The 17,955-nt window shown below is 40.1% G+C and overlaps 1 protein-coding gene across 1 annotated transcript in view; it reads right to left on the bottom strand.

Annotated features, from left to right (window-relative positions):
* Positions 1-17,955, bottom strand: part of ATP7B (ATPase copper transporting beta) — a 45,714-nt gene that overhangs the window by 11,066 nt on the left and 16,693 nt on the right. The window contains exons 10-16 of the mRNA XM_058179897.1: positions 11,988-12,115; positions 9,729-9,883; positions 8,187-8,321; positions 6,279-6,473; positions 5,009-5,194; positions 2,706-2,898; positions 276-422 (exon numbers count right to left, since the gene is read on the bottom strand). Of these exons, the coding sequence (XP_058035880.1) occupies positions 276-422; positions 2,706-2,898; positions 5,009-5,194; positions 6,279-6,473; positions 8,187-8,321; positions 9,729-9,883; positions 11,988-12,115 (1,139 nt within the window). The remainder of the gene's footprint in view (positions 1-275; positions 423-2,705; positions 2,899-5,008; positions 5,195-6,278; positions 6,474-8,186; positions 8,322-9,728; positions 9,884-11,987; positions 12,116-17,955) is intronic.

A 17,955-nucleotide genomic window follows, 5' to 3' on the forward strand; every position in this document is an offset into this window, starting at 1 on the left:
ACTTTCCTACCCTAGTGTCCTCCAGTGTTTCAGGAGTTTTTCATCTCCTGTAATTCTCCATCCAGCATACCCAGTGGTGATGTTAGCAGAAGGAATTAGGGAAGCTAATGTTCAATGCATCTGGAGGGCACTAGCCCAAGGAAAGGGGTTAAAATACAATGGCTTCTTAATTTGAATTTGTAGCTACAGAACTGAACAATATTCCAGTAGCATGGCTTTGCACATTTTTCAGAAGTCAAGACATATCTTTCTCTAATCCAGATTGGTTAGCTTACCATTTATGGCCACCAGAATTGCTGTCTGTCCTTTCATTTCATGGCCTCTCATGGCCTCATGAACATCACTGGAGATATGCAAACCATTCCGTCTCATCCATTCCCGATTCCCAATCAACACTGCATAAGTATGAGAGACTGCAGTATCTGTCAGATATAAAAATGCAGAATTGAGAGAATTTAAAGGAAGACTTTTGTAAGTTACAGGGAACACTTTCTTGAGAACTTATATTCCAACCTGTTTACTTAATAGGTATCAATCTATATAACTTGATAAGTATGATAAAATATATCAATTTACGTCTTGGTTAGCCAATTCAGAATATTCTTCAAAACTTTCGAGATGTTATGAGATGTACAATGTCCTGGAACTAGATTTGTATATGATTTGTTTTACTGCTTGGCAATGATTAAAATTAGATAGGAAAAAACACAGAAAGCAAATATCTTTTTAAAAGGCACTGTGAGGAACTAGGAACTAAGAAAAACTGAATTCCAGAGGGAAGAAATAATTTTTGATTGCAAGTCAAAAGGAAACTGTGATGCAGAATGGAGTACATAAAATCAGACAATTCAGGCCAGGCTAAGACAAATTTCTTTCACTTTAAACATTACAAATACACTGGCATTAAGATAATCATTGTACAGTCCTGGGTGTCTACCTTGCCTAACAAACAAATGGGCGATTGGATGGAGTTTTTCTTTCTTCAAACAGGACAGTTTAATGTTTTTCTGTATTTGGAGCAAGAATGTGAAATTGCAACCACTCTTCAGACTTGGTTGCATTGCCCAGGTTGCTTAGCATCTCAATTTGCAGAAGCTGGAGATATTTCATTTAGGAATATTCATCCATTTATTTTATTTATTTTTATTTTATTTATTTTGTCAATCATATATAAGATAACAGGTAAAAGTATAAACATAATTTGGATACATGAAAAGAGTAAGTAAAAAGGAATATTAGGACAGGGACGGTAGGCACGCGGGTACACTTATGCACGCCCCTTACAGACTTCTTAGGAATGGGCTGAGGTCAATAGTAGACAGTTTAAGCTTAAAGTTTTGAGGGTTTAGGGAAGAAACTACAGTCAGGTAGTGCATTCCAGGCATTGACCACTCTGTAAGTGAAGTCATATTTTCTGCAATCGAGTTTGGAGCGGTTTACCTTGAGTTTGTATCTATTATTATTTTTTATTATTTATTTATTTTGTCACACAGTATACATAAGCATAAGCATGAAATAACTATACAATATATAAGCATATATATAAGCATAAGTATGTAATAACTATATTAATTGGATATAATGAAAGGAAACAATAGGACAGGAATGGTAGGCACGCTTGTGGTCTTATGCACGCCCCTTACAGAGCTCTTAGGAATGGGGTGAGGTCAATAGTAGACAGTTTTTGGTTGAAGCTTTGGGGATTTTGGGAAGAGACCACAGAGTCAGGTGGTGTATTCCAAGCATTAACAACTCTGTTACTGAAGTCATATTATTTGCTCATATATTGTTGTTGAAGCTGAAGTAGTCATTGACAGGTAGGACATTGTGGTAGATAATTTTATGTACTATGCTTAGGTCAGACTGAAGTTGGGGTAGCTCTAAATTGTCTAAGCCCAAAATTTGGAGTCTGATGGCATAAGGTATTTTATTGTAGATAGAGGAGTGGAGGACTCTTCTCGTAAAATATCTCTGGACTCTCTCGATTGTATTTATGTCTGATACGCAGATGAGCTGTATTCAAGAATTGGTCTAGCAAATGTTTTGTATGCTCTAGTTGGTAGTACAATATTACCAGAGAAGAAGCTATGCAAGATTAGGTTAAAAACTCTTAGTGCCTTTTTGGCAATTTCTCCTTCTGTCTTATGGGTTGTTCAAATTACTCCAACCTTTTTGAAAAAAAACTGTTTCCTATAGCCCTTAGAAAGGATTCGGATAAATACAACGAACCTAAGATATTTTTTTTAAAAAAAACATTTCTAAACACAGTCTATTATCAATTAGGTAATTTACTAAATCTAAATTAGTGTCCCTTTTGGTCTTCTTTTCACCAGCAGCCTGTTGCTTGCTAAATTTGAAGCTTCTAAACCAATCAGAACACTTTATTGTCCAAGCTTTTTTTTTTTTTTAAATCCTTTGGAGGCTTTTATGAGATCATCTTCATTTTTTTAAAAAAAACCCTAAGAAACAATATCTAACCTTGACCTGTTTTCCCACTACTTCCATATTTCTCCTTACCAGAAAAGATGAAATTGGGAAGGAAAGCTGGCACAGCTGTACAACACCCTTTGACTGGCAGAGCATTTGAAAGCTTTTTTTTTACATTTTCAACTAAGAACATAGTCAACTTGAGCTGGTTGGACCTACTGTAACTTAGATAATTCCTCAAGCAAACCTTCTCCATTTATAAATAGCACCTTGCTTACCTTTTGCTTTGGGGAGTGGAGTCTGATCTTTAACACCTTTATCAAAGCCATCAATATGAGGGCTGAGACTGATCATACCCTGCTTAATCTGATCACCAAATAAGGTTTCAAAGCTGGTAACATTACAGCTTATTCCACATCCAGGAACTGTCTGAAAATCTTTACAGCATCCAAGGATCTCTGTGCCAAGTTCCTGCAAAATATGTATTTTAAACATCACTTTGAAGCAGCAAAATGCTTCATTTTCATGCATAAATAGAAACACTTAAAACTACAAGCAGTTTTCAAAAGCTTTTCTGAAATGGTGATGATGTGAATGTAAAAAGTGCCTCAGGTTAATCTGCTTCACACTGTCTTCTATATTAATGTTCGGGTTGTGTAGATCAGGGGTCACCAACCTTGGCAACTTTAAGACTTGTGGACTTCAACTCTCAGAGTTCCTCAGTCAGCAAAGCTGGTGTAGATTGAATACTGTGTTGATTTAATTTGTTTCATAGTGAAATGCCTCAAATTTAAACTTGAAAACAGTGTACAAAATGAAGTGTACTTTAAATTCAAATTATGTATCTCACTATACTACCTCTATTTTAAATCAAATCAGTGCAATCAACTGGCTTGAAGAATATTTTACAATTCAAAATAAAGAGTTTCTCACAGGTATTCTGAATGTGGCTTATATGTCATGAATTCCCTCAAAGCAAAGTAGCCCTTCTCTTTTTCAAAGAAAATGAGCTATAGCTTTGGGGGATATTTAACTTGCTTAGGTCTGTTTGACAGTACTAGGAAATTATGGCCCTTACGAGGTTATTGAATTGCAACACTTGCTAATCTAGCCAGGATAGCTAATAGCAAGGGATACTGGGAACTTTGGTTTGGTCTTTTTTAGAGAGCTTTCATCTCTTCATTTTAGATCGTTTGGCCGCTTTGTCCCTTCAAATACTGAAGCCCCTCTTTGTTTCAGGCTACTATCCTGAGCCAACCAAATAGGAATTGGGTGGGAGTTCATATCCAAAGAGTTCCTTGTGCAGCACATATTCCTGGCTCCACTCAGCTCAGGAGCCATGCTTAAGAACAAATCTGAAAAAGGTGGAGGCCCACAATGCTCTGGCAATAAGAAGGGAGCTTCCTCAACTAGTGGTACTGACTCTGAAGAAACCAACCATAGGGAAAAGAACTGCTATTTTTCCAAAAGAGCTGGGAAGAACCATCTCACATCCTAACTCTCTGTTCTTTAAATTGAGAGGGTTCAATTTTCTGATATTATAGCACTTAGCACTGTAGCACTTAGACCAGTGATGAAATCTGAACCGGTCTACTACTAGTTTGCTGGCTGCGCATGTGCGCTATGTGCGCGCATGCGCAGCACGCACCAAATGTAAGGTGTGTGCACGCACGCAGTGCACACCAAAAGGAGGCATGGGGTAAGTAGAACAGCGTGCGGGGGTGTGATCAGCTGTGGCGCGGGATCTTTTTTTTTAACTTTTAAAAGCATTTTTTTACAACCTATTTGGCCGAATAAGTTGTAAAAAAAATGCTTTTAAAAATAAAAAAAGGCTCTGACAATTGTGTGGCTCAGCTGGGATCACCGGAGCCTTTTCCCCCCCTATTAAAAGCCTTTCTTTTACAACCCATTCGGCCAAATAGGTTGTTTAAAAAATGCTTTTAAAAGTAAAAAAAAAAGGCTCTGACGATCAGGCAGCTCAGCTGGGATCATCAGAGACTCTTTTTTTACCTTTTAAAAGTATTTTTTAAAAGAAGCGGCAAGTGGGGAAGTGGGCAACCAGCCATTGGGTGGGCATGGGCGAGGGACCAGGGATTTTTGCTACTGGTTCTCCGAACCACCCGCTGCCATCGCTACTAGATCGCCTGATCTGGTCAAACCGGGAGCATTTCACCCCTGACTTAGACTTATATACGGCTTCACAGTGCTTTCCAGCCCTCTCTAAGAGGTTTACAGAGTCAGCCTATTGCCCCCAACAATCTGGGTCCTCCTTTTACCGACCTCAGAAGGCTGGAAGGCTGAGTCAACCTTGAGCCTGATGAGATTCAAACTGCCAAACTGCTGGCAGCCAGTGATCAGCAGAAGTAGCCTGCAATACTGCACTCTTAACCACTGCACCACCACGGCTCTTAATTGTCACTGTAAGACCTCAGTGTGATTTCTTTTGCCTCATTGAAGATACTTAAGGCTACTTAGGATTTTTTATATAAGATTTAACTATTAAACCATTTTAGAGCTTGTTCTTTGCCAAGACAGAAATTTCTACCCAAAGCAGGACTGAACGTCAGTGAAAAGAACACACCTCTTTGCAATACCGAGTGACAGCCATTCCTAAAGGATGCTCGCTGCTTGCTTCGGCAGTACCAACAAGAGCAAGGAACTTCTTCAGAGGCAGGGTAGCCCCTGTGTCTCCTAGCAAGAGCACGCGCACGACTCTGGGAACACCGTAAGTCAGGGTTCCGGTTTTATCAAACATCACTGTCTTCACCTGGAAGAAATCATACCGACAAGTGATGGCTTTGCTAATTTGAAACATCCAGAGTATAGTTCCTTTGTAACAGGATAGGTTTGCTTGTAGAAAAGGGCATATTATAAGAAAAGTAGGCTTTGGCAGAAGAGTGCCCTTTTTCTTTCTTGGGAAAGGTGCCTCTTTTTATGGATGGCAAACGTACCATCTTAATTAATATTTAATTAATTATAATTAATCTAATTTTTTGAAGCACACAAATTGATCTATTTCCAAAAGCTTGTTACTGTCCCTCCTTCAATGTTGAGCAATTTATTAAGCAAATTCTCAGTTTGTCATGTTTTGTTAGGTAAAGTCTCTTTCAAGTGAAACTTGACTCATGGGAGATACCCATGGGTATCTTTTCTTGGTCACATACAGAAACATTTGGTTCCAACCTTCCTTGAAGAAGTATCCGTCTTTTGTTAGGGCCATTAGTAATATTATCTGCTAAAGTCTTAAATGCAAATCAATCTTTTTTTTTATTTGCATTTATATCCCGCCCTTCTCCGAAGACTCAGGGCGGCTTACACTATGTCAAGCAATAGTCTTCATCCATTTGTATATTATATACAAAGTCAACTTATTGCCCCCCAACAATCTGGGTCCTCATTTTACCTACCTTATAAAGGATGGAAGGCTGAGTCAACCTTGGGCCTGGTGGGACTTGAACCTGCAGTAATTGCAAGCAGCTGCTGTTAATAACAGACTGTCTTACCAATCTGAACCACCAGAGGTTCTTTGCATTTAAGCCTGACAAAATTTCACGTTTTCATCCTGGAGTGCTAAACCAAATGTCGAGGACAAGAGCAGAATAGCTATTTCTCTCTCGGAAAACCAAAAACTGGAACTATTCCCTATGTAAAACTTGAATTCTGGACATTTCAATTAAGCTGCATATTAAGACAGCAAAATGAAACCATTTTAGTGACTAATCAGTAGCTATACAAAGGAATACACAGTAAGCCTGTTTTCTGATTTATTTATGGTACAGTATGGCACAGGTTTTAATAAATTGCTTCCGGTTTAGGACTAATAGTCATAAATTAGCAATGATAATATTAACCTTGTGTGCCATTTCCAGGGGCTTCCCACCTTTGATTAGAATACCATTCTGAGCAGCAACTCCAGTGCCCACCATCACAGCAGTTGGAGTAGCCAGGCCCAAAGAACACGGACATGCAATGCACAGCACTGTGATGGAAGTCTGAAAGGCAAACCGTAGGATAATTTCGGCTTTTGAGTTGTGTTTGCTGTGATGCTAGAAAGAAAGCAAAAAATATTTATTTGCAAGAGCTATCTAGTTATTGGCAATTACATTATATTATTGGCATCATTACGCACAAAAATATATAAGTATTGGCATCATTACGCACAAAAATTCTCTCACGTATCTTTGTGCTGTATTTTTGGAGAGAAATCACTATGTGCAAAAATTTAGTCTCTTTACCAATTTAAGTTGAAGCTGCTTTCAAAGTACTGTACTCCTCCATATAAAAATATTCTATCTATCAATTGTATTTGGATAAAACACTGTAAGATGACAAGGTTCCAAAGGTTTCCTCCTCATCCTGTTTAATGTCATGACTGCTGTTCTCTTTGGCAACCCAAAGTAAACAAGGCTCTGGAACTGTATAAAGTAACAGTAGAATAAAAACTTCAGCTTTTTTTGACAATAAAATGATATTTGTCTATTGATCAGATTAATTCAAATAGTAATATTTGCTCGCTATATTAATGTGAGAGAAAAAGAACAAATACATGTACTGACACTGAGATGCTATGACAAATGGGTAGAAGTAAAAAAATGTTCAAGTGAATGGTTTGCATTTCATTCTCAAATGAGATAGTTAAGCTCTTGAGAAACCCGTTTGTCTTTCTCCTCTTTTTGATTCCCAGAGATCTAAAGAAACTGCATTGAAAACCAGCATATAAAAATAGTCTTTTCAAATTTAATAGATAAATTTGACAGATGTCTGAATCCTGGATGTCATACTGAATCTAGAATCACTGAATTGAGCTTCCTGTTGTGGTCCGCCAGCAGCCTGCAGAGCTGGCAACGGAGTTGGACAGCGATGAGGCTGAGGAAGAACATGGGCCAGTCCTGGAGGCTGGAGAAGGCCCAGATGAGGGCTTTGCATCGGAGGCAGAGGTAGGGCCAGGGCCATCTGGGTGTGATGTGCGGACTCCGGAGCCTCCAGAGGCTGACAGTAGTAAGGCAGAAGAACAGAAGGAGCCTGTTCCTAATACACGCATGAGAAGAGCTGCCAGAAGGCAAGAGCAGCTAAAGCAAAGCGGACAACTCGGGAGTAGGTCCAAGAGATGATTCTTGGTCTTTTAAGCTTCCCATAAGGCTTAAAAGACCATCAACGGTGTTTGGGCTCTTTGCCGGAAAACAACGTTGCTAGCCTTGCTCCTTGTCTTGCTGCATTTATTTCTTGTCAGCGTCTTCTGCTTTTGAACTTTTGCCAAGAAAAGCCTTTGGCAGTTTGCCTAATTAGACCAAGGTTGGTGGTAAGATTGAAGAATTGGGTTATGAAGAATTTGCTTTGATTTAGTTTGGATTACACTGAGAATAAATTAATTCTCAGCTGTTCCAATAAAATCTGTTTGTTTTTGAACTGATTCCGTCTATTACTACCTACTTGGGCATGGGTCACAACACTTCCTGGGATCTTAAATGTATGTGCCAATGTTTACAAAAATACTTTTAAATAATTGTAAAAAAAAGATTCAGGTATGTACATATATACACACAAGTGTACAAACCTCTGAGTGCTTCCTTGCTACCTAATTTTTCTTGGGTATTCTCAACTTATTTATATCTTTTATAGTCTCCTACCATAGTAACCCTGTAAAATGTGTCCCTGAAAATTTACTTGCAATTCTTATTAATGCACATGGAACTCACTTTAAAAACTATCTGGAATAGAAGGATGTAAGTAATTACAATAATTAAATAAACAGTACTTACATGAAAATATTTCAGTACAACATCAAACTGTATAAATCCAATTACAATCCATGCTATCAGAGTCGCTGTTGAAATTATTATGATAAATGGAACAAAATAACCACTAAATCTGTCAGCTAGTTGCTGGATGGGTGCCTGCAAATTAGAAAAAAATAGTCCTTATGAGCGCACAATATTAAAAAAAATACATAAACTTATCAAATTAAGTATTTTACAAATACATCTAGTTGAGAGAAATAGATTCCTCCCCATATCCCTCACATCTGATTAAAATACCATTAGTGAATTAATTGAAATTTGTCTCTTGAAAGTACTGAAGAAATGCTTTTAGCTTGCTATTGAAACAAGAGGATTTACTTCTAACGAAGCATATTCAGGACTCTAAGAACAAAAGCAATCTGTAGAAGGTGTTTCAACCAATAGATCTGTGATGACAAGGTCCCTGGCCAGAGGTGGGTTTCAGCAGATTCTGACCAGTTCTGGATTCTGGTCTGAAAATTTCGGTAGCGGAAATTTTGAGTAGTTCGGAGAACCGGTAGTAAAAATTCTGACTGACCCCACCCCCATCTATTCTCTGCCTCCCAAGTCCCAGCTGATCGGGAGGAAATGGGGATTTTGCAGTAACTTTCCCCTGGATTGGGGAGGGAATGGAGATTTTACAGTCTCCTTCCCCTAGAGTGGGGTGGGAATGGAGATTTTACAGTATCCTTCCCCTGCCACGCCCACCAAGCCACACCCACCAAGCCATGCCACACCCACCAAGCCACACCCACAGAACCAGTAGTAAAAATTTTTGAAACCCACCACTGTCTCTGGCCCAACAGCTGCAACTGCACATGATCTTTCTGCAGCAACAGCAAAAGCACTTACACTTATATATTTCAGTGCTTTATAGCCTTCTCTAAGCAGTTTCCAGAGTCAGCATACTGCCCCCAATAATCTAGGTCCTCATTTTACCGACCTCGGAAGGATGGAAGGCTGAGTCAACCTTGAGCCAGTCAGGATTGAACCACCGAACTGCTGGCAGTCAGCAATCAGCAGAAATAACTTTCAATACTGCATTCTAACAACTGCGCCACTACGGCTCATAAAGGCCTTCTACGGTTTCCCATTTCTTGGCCCATGATAACAGATGCTTTCCTTACTGGTTCCCTGATCCAGCAGGACTAACTAATCCATAGAATCAGGTTGGAGAAAACCATGTAAGCAGCCATCTGATCTAATGCAATTGAAGACAGCTAGTGTAAGGATGCATTGTGAAATTGAGGACAGAAAATAAACCAAGTAAGCAAACTCAGTGGATTAGATTTATAACTGTCTTACTGAATCAGGTGACCTCCAAAGGCTGGCAGAAGCTGGGGTTCAGAAGAGCTCAGATGGGGAAAAGATAGGGAAAGAACTTTGAAGAATATTTTAGGAGAGTGGATTTTAGTTTTATACACTATGGTTCTGGAATATTTTCAGTAATTTGAATACCCAGGGAAGCATATGCCCTGCCATTCCAATGCCCCCACCCCCGCCTCCCAACACTGTTTGTTTTACCTTTGACATCTGAGCTTCCTCAACTAGTTTCACGATTTGTGCCAGGGTGGTATCAGAGCCAACATGGGTTGCATTTACAAGCACAGAGCCATGTGCATTGAGAGAACCCGCAATAACCACGCTGCCAGGTTTTTTAGTGACTGGCATGGCTTCTCCTATAAATATAATAAGTTAATCCACCAATATGTTTTAATAGCATTTCACATACATAGCAGCAGTTACAACAACAACAACAAAAACAACTAGAGGTGCATTAAGCTATACCCTCAATTTCAAAGAAATCCACACCTCAGTGCAAAGTAACAAGACGAACTGCAACTGGTCTTTGGTGAAACTGAATCCTAGTCAGCCAACAATAACTCTTTGTTCTCTTTCTGTGCTATTTCCTTCCCCATGGCAACCTTGCATCTTGTTCTCAAAAGTTAAGCCACTCAAGCAGCAGAACCCTTTATTCAGGAACTGATGAGTTCTTGTTTTCTTTCCAAAACCATTTTATTAAAGCGTTTCTGCAATTTATTAGGAGAATAAATCAGAATTCCAAGGAATGCCTACAAATATATCTTGAACATAGCAACATAGGAGTCAAGAACACTGGATCAAAAGGTATGGGGAAAGAGCAGAGAAGGAGGGAAAAAAGTTTGTTAATGGAGATCACTTTGTGATTTCACCAATTATCGTATTTTTCGGAGTATAAGACGTACCTTTCCCCCCCAAAAAAGAGGGTGAAAATCTGGCTGCGTCTTATACTCCGAATGTAGCCCCGCCCAGCTTCTCAAACGGTGGTTTCAGAGGCTGAAAAAAGCATCAGAAATGAAGCTTTAGAAAAAAAGCCCCCCAAAAACAGAGGCTTTTTTTCTGAAGCTGTTTCTGAGACTTTCAGAGGCAGAAAAGTTTTTCCCAAAACGAAGTTTCAGAAGTTTCACAGGCAGAAAAAAAAAGCCAAAAAAAAGAAGGCACAGAGCTCACAACCAAGGAATCTGTTGCTAAAATTCAACTCTGGGAACAGCTGATTGGGGGTATTCCGGGAGGCTGATCCACCTGCCAATTAGCTTTTTTCTTATTTTCCTCCCCAAAAACTAAGGTGCGTCTTATACTCCGATGCGTCTTATACTCCGAAAAATACGGTATTAATAAGATCCAAAAGTATCTATCTAGGGCTAAAGGGATTACCTTCGTAATGTTGGTTCTCTTCAGGCACCAAAACTACTGGGATTCTTAGATTTGGGCCACCATATGTGGCTGAGGCAACACAGATAGAAGTCCAATTTGAGGTTCAGAGGAAAACTGCCTTCAAACTGTAGTAAGTCCTTTAGCACATCCATATAGGTTTTTTTTGGAACAGAAGTGGTTCACTTTGCTGTTTTCTAAGATTTTTTTTTATTTCCAACTCTATCCTAAACCCTTCAACTTTTAACATCGTTCTCCCATTCTAGTACTAACTAAACTGGGCTTATCTAGTTTAGCCTTTTAATCAATCAAGATCAGTTAGATATTACCATTTTAGATGCTACCTAACCCTGATATTCCTGGCAGATTGATGGAGAAGAAATGGAGGTAGTGACAGATTTTATTTTCCTGGGCTCCAAGATCACCGCAGATGGGGACTGCAGTCAAGAAATTAAAAGACGCTTGCTCCTGGGGAGGAAAGCTATGGCAAATCGAGACAGCGTACTAAAAAGCAGAGACATCACCCTGCCAACAAAAGTGCGTATAGTCAAGGCTATGGTTTTCTCAGTTGCAATGTATGGCTGTGAAGGTTGGACCATAAGAAAGGCTGAGCGCCAAAGAATCGAGGCCTTTGAACTCTGGTGCTGGAGAAGACTCCCACAAGTCCCTTGGACTGCAAGGCGAACAAACGTCAGTCCTAGAGGAAAGCAACCCTGACTGCTCTTTAGAAGGCCAGATCCTGAAGATGAAACTGAAATACTTTGGCCACCTAATGAGAAAGAAGGACTCACTGGAGAAGAGCCTAATGCTGGGAAAGATTGAGGGCAAAAGAAGAATGGGATGACAGAGAATGAGGTGGCTGGATGGAGTCACTGAAGCAGTAGGCATGAGTTTAAATGGACTCCAGAGAATGGTAGAGGACAGGAAGGCCTGGAGGAATGTTGTCCATGGGGTTGCGATGGGTCGGACATGACTTCGCAACTAACAACAACAACAACAACAACAAACCCTGATATATTTAATCTCCCTCCCGCCCCCTTCTTGCAATTCTTTGGAAATGTAAATTATTTATTCTTTAAAATAAGAAATTACCTGTTATAAGAGATTCATCGGCCATAGAACTGCCTTCAATCACTTTTCCATCAACTGGAAATTTCCCACCAGGGACCACCTTTACAATATCTCCTCGCTGAACTAGTTCTACGGGAATTTGCTCTTCTCTGCAAGATAAAGCCCAGGGTTAAAATTCAATGCAACTTCCCCCCCCACCTCTTTTGTCTGCTTTTTTTCAGACAAAAGAAATTATGCTATCTTAATGAAGTTAAATATACAAGGATAAATACAAAAAAGCCACATATGATATGTAAGTTGTTTTAATATTCTAAAACTATTTTTATGTATATCACTGCATATGCCAGAAGATTGTAGTATTGAACTAAGGCCAGAGAGATCAGCTCCATCTCTACTTTCTACTTCAGAAACTCACTGGATGACTTTGGGCTAGTCACTCTTTCAGCCCAACCCACCTCGTTGTGCTATTGGAGGGAAACGGAGAGAAGAAATGCTATATATTCACTTGAGCTCTTGGAGAGAAGGGAGCTAATCTAATAAATCAATAGATTGCAAGAATTCTGGGAAATCTGAACTCTTTCTGACCTTGTACCACATTTATTGTCCCAATATATTTAATCTACATCTTACTCAAGTAATGTGTGGCATTGCAAAGCAGGTATTTACTTATCTCTGGTTAACTGACTTTTCAAGACAGAATAAAACTAGACACAATCATTTATTTAAATTTTATTTATTATAATTACATTTACATTCCACTTCCATCAAAATTAACTCTCAGCAATGAGTTAGAACAAATATAAAAGAAAAAACAAGCATAACACTACACATATACTTTTTAAAAATCCATATATACATCTACTTCAAAAATGTAAGGGGAAATTATTCAAAATTGAATTTAGATGTTTTCAGTCTCATATATATATATATATATATATATATATATATATATATATATATATATATATATATATATATATATATATATATATATATATATATATATATATGTAGGTCTTTGGTTATTCGGGTTTTCTCCCGTATAAAATTGGAAGTGTCTTGGCGATGTTTCGACGAAGTCTCATTCGTCATCTTCAGGCTTCAGCTTCGTGCTTCTGGGAGCAATGTGTGATTGCAGCTGTTTCTTCCTTTTAACTGCTAGTGGGGGTTTGAACTGATTGGGTGGGAGCTTGGCTGTGCTCTGATTGGATGGGGGTTTTTTTGTGCTCTGATTGGCTGGGGGTGTGTCCTGTTTGGGTGGGGGCTTGGTTGTGCTCAAATTAGTCTGAGTTGCAGGGGGATCTGAGCTAGTGAGCTGCACTGCTGCTGTTTGGCTTCGTGTTCGTGGTCGTGCTACATCTTCGTAGTGGGTGTCAGTCTGCTGCATGTATGGATTGGAGGGGTTTGAAATGGCTAATGTTGCAGCTGCGGTCTGGCTTCTGGTCCTTGGTCGTGCTTCCTGATCAGTGTGGGTTTGGGTGTGCTTTCTGGGTGGATGTGTGGTGGTGACATCCTGTGTGGACCTCGTGAGTGTGGGTCTGGTGTCATTCCTCGTGTTAGGGACACGTTTGTCAATAAGGGCAGGTTTCCAAATGGCTGGTAGGCGGAGGTATCATCTCGTTTGTTCATGCTGTGTGGGCGTTTCCTATCTCGATGGCTTCTCTGATTATTCTGTTGTTAAAGTGTTCAGTTTTGGCGATAGTTCTGGTCTTTTTAAAGTCAATATCGTGTCCTGTGACTTTAAAGTGTTGGACCAGGGAAGAAGTTGGTTCCTCTTTTTTGAATGAGTTCTTGTGTTCTTCAATGCGTGCACTTATTCTTCTGTTGGTTTGTCCGATGTATGTGGTGGGGCAGGCGGTGCATGGGATTTCATATACTCCTTGATTTTCTAACTCAATTTTGTCTTTGGGGTTTCTTAGGATGGTGGATTTTTTTGGTTTGTGCAGAATGCTGTCTTGATGTTATGTTTGTGGAGGATCTTGCTGATTCTGTCTGTGGTGCCTTTATATATATATATATATATATATATATATATATATATATATATATATATATATATATATATATATATATATATATATATATATATTTTCTGAGGTTTTCACGGTGTTTGTATATAGGTCTTTGGTTATTCGGGTTTTCTCCGTGTAAAATTGGAAGTGTCTTGGCGGCGTTTCGAAGTCTCATTCGTCATCTTCAGGCTTCAGCCGTGCTTCTGGGAGCAATGTGTGATCGCAGCTGTTTCTTCCTTTTAACTGCTAGTGGGGTTTGAACTGATTGGGTGGGAGCTTGGCTGTGCTCTGATTGGATGGGGTTTTTCTGTGCTCTGATTGGCTGGGGTGTGTCCTGTGTTGGTGGGGGCTTGGTTGTGCTCAGTCTAATCTGTGCTGCAGATTTGAGCTGGTGAGCTGCACTGCTGCTGTTTGGCTTCGTGTTCGTGGTCGTGCTACATCTTCGTAGTGGGTGTCAGTCTGCTGCATGTATGGATTGGAGGGGTTTGAAGTGGCTAATGTTGCAGCTGCGGTCTGGCTTCTGGTCCTTGGTGGTGCTTCCTGATCAGTGTGGGTTTGGGTGTGCTTTCTGGGTGGATGTGTGGTGGTGACATCCTGTGTGGACCTCGTGAGTGTGGGTCTGGTGTCATTCCTCGTGTTAGGGACACGTTTGTCAATAAGGGCAGGTTTCCAAATGGCTGGTAGGCGGGAGGTATCATCTCGTTTGTTCATGCTGTGTGGGCGTTTTTCTATCTCGATGGCTTCTCTGATTATTCTGTTGTTAAAGTGTTCAGTTTTGGCGATAGTTCTGGTCTTTTTAAAGTCAATATCGTGTCCTGTGACTTTAAAGTGTTGGACCTGGGAAGAAGTTGGTTCCTCTTTTTTGAATGAGTTCTTGTGTTCTTCAATGCGTGCACTTATTCTTCTACAGAATAAGAATACAGAATTCTTCTACATTATTCTACAGAAGAATAAGTGCACGCATTGAAGAACACAAGAACTCATTCAAAAAAGAGGAACCAACTTCTTCCCTGGTCCAACACTTTAAAGTCACAGGACATGATATTGACTTTAAAAAGACCAGAACTATCGCCAAAACTGAACACTTTAACAACAGAATAATCAGAGAAGCCATCGAGATAGAAAAACGCCCACACAGCATGAACAAACGAGATGATACCTCCCGCCTACCAGCCATTTGGAAACCTGCCCTTATTGACAAATGTGTCCCTAACACGAGGAATGACACCAGACCCACACTCACGAGGTCCACACAGGATGTCACCACCACACATCCACCCAGAAAGCACACCCAAACCCACACTGATCAGGAAGCACGACCAAGGACCAGAAGCCAGACCGCAGCTGCAACATTAGCCACTTCAAACCCCTCCAATCCATACATGCAGCAGACTGACACCCACTACGAAGATGTAGCACGACCACGAACACGAAGCCAAACAGCAGCAGTGCAGCTCACCAGCTCAACTGCAGCACAGATTAGACTGAGCACAACCAAGCCCCCACCAACACAGGACACACCCCAGCCAATCAGAGCACAGAAAACCCCATCCAATCAGAGCACAGCCAAGCTCCCACCCAATCAGTTCAAACCCCCACTAGCAGTTAAAGGAAGAAACAGCTGCGATCACACATTGCTCCCAGAAGCACGGTTGAAGCCTGAAGATGACGAATGAGACTTCGTAAACGTCGCCAAGACACTTCCAATTTTACACGAGAAAACCCGAACAACTAAAGACCTATATATATATATATATATATATATATATATATATATATATATATATATATATATATATATATATATATACAATGCAGACAATGTTAGATCCTTTGAGTGCTAAGATTAACATATTTGTTATAATAAACATATTCCTTGTAATAACAGTTAAATAAAAATGAGATGGCCTTCTTGGAAAAAACAAAGTTAATAAAGAATGTACTTCACTTATTTTATATGTCCAGCTAAACAAAGGCAGAGTTATTCAGATTTACATGGCAATGCTGAGCGTTTGTAGGAAAGATATTAAATATTAAATATGACCAATGAAAAAATCCTTCTAAACATCTAAAATTTCTACATATCACATTAGAAAATAAAAGGATTAATATTTGGCCCCTTAAATAAGAATTTTTACCCCATTTTGTTGCTTGTCAAAAATCCAGTAATTGTTGTTTTCAAATTGCAGTGTTTTTCAAACTTGGCAGTTTTAAGATGTGTAGACTTCAACTTCCAGAATTCTCCAGCCAGTATTCCCCAGTTCACGCCTGTTAAAGGTGCCAGCTTTGAAAAAGACGGCCTTACTATACAAGCAGTTTTCGATTTATGACCATTCGTTCAGTGACCATTCAAAAATACTATGGCGCTGGACAAAGGGACATATGATCCTCTACCAAAATTCTAACTTTGGAGAGGGGAACAAATTATTGCAGCGCCCCCTAGCACACAAAAACTCAGACTCTTCACAGTGTGCCCATTAGGCCAGGGAGCCTCAGCTGGCTAGGACCACTGGCATGTAGAAACCCACTGTGAGCAAGAGGTTCCTGCCAGCTAGGCTCACTCTCTCAGTTGGCTTGGGCCTTCTCGCTATTCAACTGCACACTCTGCTTACCTTCCCTTTCTATATAGCTAACCCTAACCCTAACCCTTTCTATAACCCTTTCTATAAGCCTTCCAGGAGTGGTGGGAAGAATTGAAGGCCCACACACCAGTGGGTGCTAAACGACTGGAATAACTCACAACCCATATTGTGGGCTCAGTTCTGAGAGTGATTTGAGGACTACCTGTTTCCATGTTAATTGTAGTGGCTAGGGAGAAAATCCCAAAGGCAAAAATTGCTTTAGACTTGTTCTTGTTATTGGATGGTGAAGGGATCATTAATTTCAAAGAAGAGTTTTTCAAGCACAATTTAATCTATTTAATCTACATACAGCAGTTTCTAACAGATGGATCAGAAGAACTATGTTTCAGTGTACCCTGAAAATCAATTACATCCACTACAATGCATTTACAGCCATCACTTCCATATTACTTTTTAAAGTTATCAAAAGAACTGAAAATATTGCTGCATAAAAAAGTGAAACATTTGTACTAACGACGTACCTGATTATGCAACTGTCAGGTCCAAGTGTCACTACAACAGCTTCTGTAGCTTGAAGAGAAATTAATTTAGCAAGCGCTTCTGATGTTTTACTCTGAAATAGAGGCAGATACATGTAGGTAGCCTTCACAATATACTTGTGCTGCTTCCAGTTAAATTTTACACGATGTATTCTAAGTATTGATATACACTCCACTTTCCACTAGCACAAGAGCAGAGTGGAATGATAGCTATCCTAAAGAGAGGGCCTAGATCAGGGGTGATATTCTCTTACTTTCACTACCAGTTCGCAAACGTGAGCGCATGCGCCACCTCCGCACACACGCAGAGCCTTCCGCACATGCACAGAGCATAAAAAACGGGACGTGATGACATCTGGGCGGGTGGGCGGAGCCTCCTGCAGCTGCTGCTACTGGTTTGCCCAAACCAGATAAAACCAGCCGAATACCAACAACTGCCAGTAGACGCCCGCACAGCCGAAGCCAAACGATTGTGACGCACAGGGGGCCTTCAAGTGCACCCGATTGCAATTTGGGGTTAGTGTGGCACCAGGGCTGTTCCAAAACCTGATGGAACGACTACTGCAAGGGCTCCCAGGGTAGTTCCTACTGATGATGTCCTAATTTCAGGGAAAACATGGAGGAATTGGGGAGCGTTAAGAAAGGTCTTGAGCATTTTCCGGACAGCCGGATTAAAAGTCAAGACAAATAAATGCCAGATAGGGGTCGAATCGGTCGATTTCTTGGGCTACCGGATAGACAAGAAAGGAATTCACCCTACTGAGAGCAAGGTTAAGGCAATTAGGAAGGCTCCAGCGCCCAAAAACAAAGCAGAGCTGCAGGCATTCCTGGATTGGTTAATTTTACGGTCTTTTAA

This window comes from Ahaetulla prasina, chromosome 1 (genome assembly GCF_028640845.1).
Source record: "Ahaetulla prasina isolate Xishuangbanna chromosome 1, ASM2864084v1, whole genome shotgun sequence".
Lineage (NCBI taxonomy): Eukaryota > Metazoa > Chordata > Lepidosauria > Squamata > Colubridae > Ahaetulla > Ahaetulla prasina.